This window comes from Pisolithus orientalis (genome assembly GCF_024613125.1).
Source record: "Pisolithus orientalis strain OTSU chromosome Unknown F5J12scaffold_5, whole genome shotgun sequence".
In the NCBI taxonomy this organism is placed as follows: Eukaryota; Fungi; Basidiomycota; class Agaricomycetes; order Boletales; family Pisolithaceae; genus Pisolithus; species Pisolithus orientalis.
This window is the reverse complement of record NW_026260786.1, coordinates 1,496,713-1,503,694: the sequence shown is the minus strand read 5'-3', so window position 1 is coordinate 1,503,694 and position 6,982 is coordinate 1,496,713. Positions and strand designations below refer to the sequence as shown.

The 6,982-nt window shown below is 44.8% G+C and overlaps 3 protein-coding genes across 3 annotated transcripts; 1 reads left to right on the top strand and 2 right to left on the bottom strand.

The window, feature by feature from the left end:
- Nucleotides 1-766: 766 nt before the first annotated feature.
- Nucleotides 767-2,559, bottom strand: F5J12DRAFT_780725 (uncharacterized protein; the record flags this gene model as incomplete). The annotated part of the gene is given in 9 exon segments (XM_051742504.1): nucleotides 767-795; nucleotides 848-1,058; nucleotides 1,158-1,484; nucleotides 1,513-1,569; nucleotides 1,757-1,791; nucleotides 1,834-1,867; nucleotides 1,887-2,038; nucleotides 2,214-2,369; nucleotides 2,409-2,559. 9 exon segments carry the CDS (start codon nucleotides 2,557-2,559, stop codon nucleotides 767-769), a joined length of 1,152 nt encoding a protein of 383 aa, XP_051603300.1.
- A 1,793-nt stretch (nucleotides 2,560-4,352) lies between these two features.
- Nucleotides 4,353-5,376, bottom strand: F5J12DRAFT_780724 (uncharacterized protein; the record flags this gene model as incomplete). The annotated part of the gene is made up of 4 exons (XM_051742503.1): nucleotides 4,353-4,670; nucleotides 4,721-4,945; nucleotides 5,229-5,308; nucleotides 5,349-5,376. 4 exons carry the CDS (start codon nucleotides 5,374-5,376, stop codon nucleotides 4,353-4,355), a joined length of 651 nt encoding a protein of 216 aa, XP_051603299.1.
- A 765-nt stretch (nucleotides 5,377-6,141) lies between these two features.
- F5J12DRAFT_889881 (uncharacterized protein) lies at nucleotides 6,142-6,693 on the top strand (the record flags this gene model as incomplete). The annotated part of the gene is made up of 3 exons (XM_051747365.1): nucleotides 6,142-6,330; nucleotides 6,382-6,474; nucleotides 6,523-6,693. The coding sequence occupies 3 exons, from the start codon at nucleotides 6,142-6,144 to the stop codon at nucleotides 6,691-6,693; spliced, it is 453 nt and encodes a 150-aa protein (XP_051603298.1).
- Between the last annotated feature and the right edge of the window lie 289 nt (nucleotides 6,694-6,982).

Genomic DNA, 6,982 nt, shown 5'->3' with positions numbered 1-6,982 from the left:
CTTGGTCCCTGTACACTCATACCTCCAGGGTTGAAGAAATCCATGTGAAGTGCAAACACATATTGACCATCATCTCCATGATCAATGAAGCACTTCCCAGGCACAGGCCCATGGAACTCTCAAAGGAACTGGGCTTCAAATGGGTTCTTCACAAAACTGGTTGTGAGGATGAGGCATGTAAATTGTCACATGCAGAGTCCATTGCTGCCTCAGTATCTGGTCAAGACAGTAGTGTTGTGAGGTAGTCTTTGAAGTCATGGAAGACAAGCACCTTCTTTGGGTAAGGATTCCCCTCAGCTTGTGTATTGAGTAATGGCTCGCCATATCACTTCTCCAGTGAAGGGGAATGAGTGCAGAAGGAAGGATAAGTGGGGACATCTGATCCAAGTGAAAAGGTGGGAGCATAGAGGCAATGGCAGCTGCACATCAGTAGACCACTTTGTGAGCTGGTAGTCCCAGGGAATCTGTCCAGTGCTGGACAGCTCTGGACAGCTCTGGCCAGCAAAAGTGATTTACTGATGCAGACAGCATATGTCACTGTCTTGGCTGCAAGGTGGAACCTGGACAAGATGCCACTGATGGTTGATGGTATTTGCTTCAGCACAGTCTCATGCAAATGACTCAGTGTCCCATCCAGCTTCCAAAAGGCAAGGTATAGCAAGAGGGAAAGTCTGTTCATAATAAAGTTAGCACCTGGAGTGCCAATGCCAAAAATTATACTGCACATGACTCCTAGCAATAGTGCAACTTGGGCGATCACATCCATTCACTTCATTGGTGGTGAGTAGTGCTTCCCTGTACAATCAAACATCAGCAATGGTAAAAATCATGACATCCAGATACTCACCTGTGTCAATCTCAACTGGATCTTGAGGCAAAGGTGTAGGCACCCATTCATTTGCCTGGGATTGGACCTCATCCAACAATGCAGATAAAGCCTTTTTGCATGTGGCCACCAACTCCATGGAACGAGTAACCTGATCAATTGCTTTGTGTAGAATGACAAGTTCATGCTGGACATCAAGAGAGCCAAGGTCTGATGAATCAAGGAGGAGCCACTGACAGTGATGGATTCAAGATTCAATATTGCTAAGGATCTGAAGAGCTCTGATGGTGCAATGATTGCCATTCCTTGATGACTTGCAATGACCAGATACAGTGGGGGTAGTGGAAGTAATGGGCAAGTCAGGTGAGAGCCATTCTCTCTCAAGGGCATCTTTGGGGGGGGATGCAACAGAAGGCCCAGGAGAATGAAGGGTCAGGCGACTCAGACTACTGGTAAGATCACCTAAAGGGATTGCCTTGGGTGTGTTGCTTATCATGCTGCTGCTTGGACCCATGGCCTGAAAATCAGTGCAGGAGTGCCACAGTTTATTGACAGTGGTACCAGGGTCTGGACCATCATCAGTAATGGTAAGCACAAAGAGGTGCCCAGTGACAGAGTCTACAGCATCTATGGTGCTCTGTTGGACAGGTGGTGAGTACTGGGTGGCATGTTCATCATGAACTCACTTCATGTGCACTGGCATAAAATGAGCCTCCATAAGAACACCTCTTGCTTTCCCATGGCTGTCTGTGCCACCATTCTTGATGCATTCTTTGCAAAAACATCATTTAAGAGTAGAGTGGGAGGCAGGCATCCCTCCAATCTGGTGGTATCAATGCTAAGTGGATATCTCCCAATGTTTGAGGATGATGTATGATGTAATCTTGGGGCTTTGAGATGAAAAGGATGTGAGCATGGCCAATGAAATACCAGCTTTTGCAACTCATATTGCAGCAGGGCAGCAACTTTTGAACAAGGATAAGAGTGGGAATCACTGTACAACATACATGTATTTGTGTGTGGTGGCACTGTGTCATGAATCTACAATGGAACAAGTTACAACAATGATTGTGACAATTGTGGCAAACAGTTGACAATTAATATTATGGAGCCTAGTGATGGATTGTTGGCTGCAAAATTGGCAAGTAGGATATGTCTTAGAACCTAATCGATCTGGTAGCATTTCAGCTGCCTTAAGCATTTCATCACCATCTGTGCACAAGAGATTGTGACAATTGTAACAACAACAACCAGTGAGCAGGAAGTGGAATGGGCAACTTCACCAGGCATCACCAACATATCACTCCCTACTGAATAGGTGTTCCTCAACCTGTCAGTTGCGAAGAGCAGCAAAATGCCCAACACATGTACACCAGTGGAACCTCACCACTTGTGACATCCTGACAAATGTCTGCTAGTGTTCCCCTGCCCTCAATCCTGAACAGCCTGCTGATATCATTGCAGACCCACATGAAAGGCATGCAACCTCCATTGGCAGTTCCCCATGCACAGATATCCTCCACCTCCAGTGGAGGTTTGTGGCCTCAAGGAACACCAAATGCCAATCTGGGCCCTGTCTTACCTCTAGTTTGAATGAGTTTTGGCACAGTAATCAAGCAGGATGGATGTGATGTGTGACAGGTACCATTTTGCATGGAGAGATGAGTCAGTAGCATAAACCAGCCCCAATAACCCCCTTGCAAACTTGGCACATTGGTGTAGGTGGTGGACATGGCAGTGACTGATGTAAGGGAGGTAGTATGATTTTCATTCAAAATCATCAACATGATATGTATGACACTACACACTACCCTTCGTCATTCAACAGCTCCCAGATTGATAGCTTGAGCTTCTATATGACTGAAGAGCAAGTATATGAGTTGTAAGTATACCAGTCCAGAGGGTGGTGGTGGTATCCACTTACCCCTACCTGACATTCTCCTCTTCAAAGGATGCCCTGCAGATTCTGTTGAGTGGAATACTACCCACATGCAGAAACACTTGCATGCATGAAGTATATCAGCAGTACCAAACTCAACAAATGCATTATCTGCTGTGATCTTGGCCTTGGATATGTGGAAGGATGACAATTTAGTCATGGCAAAAGTGGCAGTCAAGTGTGTGACAAGTATGGAACAGATCAGGCGCAATTGGAGAGGAGATAGTTCAAGGAGCATTATGCTGGCATTCAGGAAGGACCCAGCACTGCAATGACTGATGGTAGAGAATGGAAAGTGACAGAGATTCCTAGTACAACCCTAAACACTTAGTCATCAGATGATGATGGCAACAGTTTTTGGGTTCTTACCATTGTCCATATCCTAATTTGAACTGCATCGCTCAACTTTGGTGTGCCACAGGGTCACTGTTCTCACTTAGACAATCTGGCAGAGAGAGATGGGTAGCGAAGTCATTTTGAACACTTGTATTACAGCTGTTTTGGGAAAGGTTTGCTGTGAGAGAAAAACCTCAAAATTGCTGCCACTTCCTTGTCTTGCAGCTCACATCTCAGAATTGAAATATCTCATGAACCAGAACAGCTAGTGCCCTAATTCCTTCAGCTTTGCACTCCCTGGATTCGATTTCAGGGCACCATGGCAAGAAACCCAACATTCACCATTCTGTTCTCATGCCCCAACATTACCCCCTCATGGATGGTGTGATTGCATTTGCTCATGTAAGGACACCTTTCTCAAGATCCATCTTGAATAGATAAGTACATTGAGTAGTGCCATAGTGCACAGAGGTAATTTCATGATTACATTTACTTTTGGTAGCAACACATTCTCATAGAAATGCCAAGGGAGCGAGTCACAGTGGGGCAGAGATGACAACAATAACTTGGTGTGGGCTAGGATGATGATGATATGAACATATGAAGATGGGGTAAGTGCTCACAACTCCTGGACAGTAGTAATCACTATAGGCAGCCACAATGACAGATTTTGAACTTTTGAAATGGTTCTGACTGTGCAATCACAATGATGGCCATGAAGATGGAGATGATGGCAGTCAATGTTGTCATGATGATAATGATGGTGTACTATTGATGCTGATGATCTGTGAGGTGCAACAACCTGTAGCCTGGAGAGCTTTGGTATATGTACCTATGTACCATACTTGAGTTCAGTTGCACCAGTAGACACCTGAAAATTTCTCCTGGTGTCAAAATGGGTTCCTTTGGGTCCTAGGTGTCCGATGCAAGGCATCTGAATTTCCTGACCAGGCAAACAGAGCTAGGGTGAGCTTCACATCCCTGTCAGCTACAGAAACAGTAGTTGGAGACCTACTCCTCTCTGTAGCAGCTTTCCTAGCACTGGTGATTTTTTATTATACTACTTAATTCAAACCTTCAATGATGGCTTGCTCGGATTTCAATGGTCCACATGACATTGAAGCCAACCTAGGACTGTCATCAGTGCATGCATCTGATTTCAACCCTTCATTCAGAGTGAAACCCTATTGTTACAGTGGTTGCTGATAGATGAAATTTTGGTATTGGGGTATATAACATGACAACCTATGTTTACAAGTAGATCACTGATTCTCTGGCATAGTCCTCCTTCCAATGTTCAAGCCTCCTCTGGCTCCCAGTGATGACTCCATCACTTCCACTTGTGCTGGCAGTCCCAGTCACACTGTGTCTGGCTTGTATGTCCCCAATAATTTGCTTGACCTCACTGATTTGCTGTGCGATTTCCCAAAGCATGTCTATGTTGCCCTCCCCACTGTAAGGAACTGCAGATGTGGGTTTGACATGGAAGAGGCAGGATAGGTCAATGGTAAATGCATTTGGCCAGTGTGGGACAAACAGATGGTCCATCATCCATGTGCCCAGCTCAATCTGTTCCCAAGAATCAATATGTAATATCTTATGTATGGTAGTGTACTCACACTAGTACGTGCAATTGGGAGGTGTCCTCCTAGCACAATTAGGGCCAACACAATGATAATGCCGGTCAGGCCCCGTAAAATTGGTATAATTGTCCAAGGCTTGGAGATGGGAGCAAAGACATAGATGCTTCCATTCTCACCAAAGGCAATAGACTTTGGAACAGTACTATTGAGATGAACTGCAAACACTGGCTGAAGCTGTGAGCTCATACTCAGTGAAAGAACCTGAACAATATTGTCTCAGGTTCCAATGGCAACACAGCAGGTTGAATCAGTGGTTGACATATCCCATGCAACACAGGTAATTTCAAATCCTGAGCCTAACTGCCTGGCACAAATCTCCTGAAACTGCTTCTACATATCTCAGATTAGATGACTTTTCGCATTGAGAGAAGTGTCTTACATCAAGAGTGTTGGATCTCATGAATACAAGGTATCCCATACCAGTGCCATAGCACAGAGTTTTGGCAGGTGCATGCTTTGCTTTCATCCAAATAGCACAACTTACAATGCCATGGGACTCCAAGTGTGTCACCAAAGTCCACTCCTTCCAAGTTTCAAGGTTCCAGAGCTTAACTCCCTCAGTACCTAGACATCATTAGTATGAGTCTCAGTCCATGGTACAAACCTACTGCCAGCAGCAAGAACTTGCCCATCAATGGATATGGCAAGCACATGCACAGATCCTGTGCTCTTGAAAGAAGCAACTTGTTGGTAACACTGCTTTAAGGAAGGTGAAGGGGGAGAATAGCGATTGCAATGCATACATGGTTTGAAATTCTGGTGATTTCTTCACCCACTTGCATTGCACATATATAGCAGATAAACAAATGTGCTAGGGACCCGAAAAAGGGCCACCCTGGTCCTTCACAACCCTGTTGGACAATACCACTATTTTGGTGTGATACCATGGTGTCGAGCCCAGCTCAATAATTGATGCTATTGTATAATTGCATAATTGTGTACTGCTGTTGTACTGCTGTCATAGTTGCCAATCGCCATGTGCCATGTTATCGCAGCTCTTGTTTTGTTTTGCACTTCGCAATGCCTCTCTGCATTCCAGGATCATAAATCTCCATTGAGTGTCTTGTTTCTCAAGCTAAGCAGAAATGCCTACCACAGCCAAGCCAGTATCACCTTTCTTCAGTGATGATTCCACTGTTCCTCCACCTTTACCCTCCATGCTAACAGATCAAATCAAGTTATTTGGCAGTCCATGCCACCCTATGACACTGCTTGCTGACAAAGTTCTTGCTCCAGCTGGTTTGGACACAAGGCAGGTCATCAAATCTGAAGAATTGCCCAACTCCTGTAGATCTACACCTGCCCCAGAGTTCTGTCTTGCACAAAAGCCCAAGTCAACTAAACACAGAACTTCCCCATATTCAAAGAGACCCATCATCCAATGAGCATCATCTACTATGCCATCCTTGGAAGAGGACTCAGCTGCTGAGTCTGTTGAGTCCTCTGACAGTGATTGTGCATCAAGCATGCTCTTGGATGACTCAAAGATCCCCAAGCCTACTGGGGAGCCTGGATGTCCTGGACATGGATGGTACACACTTGAAATTGCTCTTGATTGGAACTGTAAGATGTATGTGAAGTTCAAGGTATGTTGAACTTATACTTCTGAGTGTCCAACCTGAAATGCATGAGAGTAGAAACTTATTTTCCACCTCATTGATGGACACTTGGATGTCACAAAGTGTGCATCTGCACAAAATCCAACACTTCTCAGACTTGTATGCAACAAGGTAAGTCTTGATTGAAGCTGGGAGATAGAATCACTAATGTATCCTTAGGCTGTGGCTGCATTCCCAGATCTTGATAACTACACCAATGCCTGGCCTGTCAGTGACACAATAATGATGTGCCTGAAATATACATCTGGTTGTGCAAGGCGCCAAGAGGTAGAGATGGCAGCAGGGAAGACTAAGTGGGAGACCAGGTCTGCAATGGAATTGGTAAGCTAATCTCAATTGCATCCCCTCTGGCAGTACTCTCAGCATATGAACAGAAGTGAGGAGGCTATTAGTGCATTATCATGGTTACCATACCCATTCACTGTTGTAGTGTGTCACTCAACAGTTGAGACTGCCCTTTTTTTTCCTATCTTTTTTTTTCCTGTCCATTCTATGACATCAAGGTAAGGGGAACAGCAGACATTCTGTGCTCATGCATTGTGTAGATCATAACATGGTATCTACATTGCACAGGAATGAGATGACCACAAGTTACAAAGCAAAGCTTCACAAGGCTAAC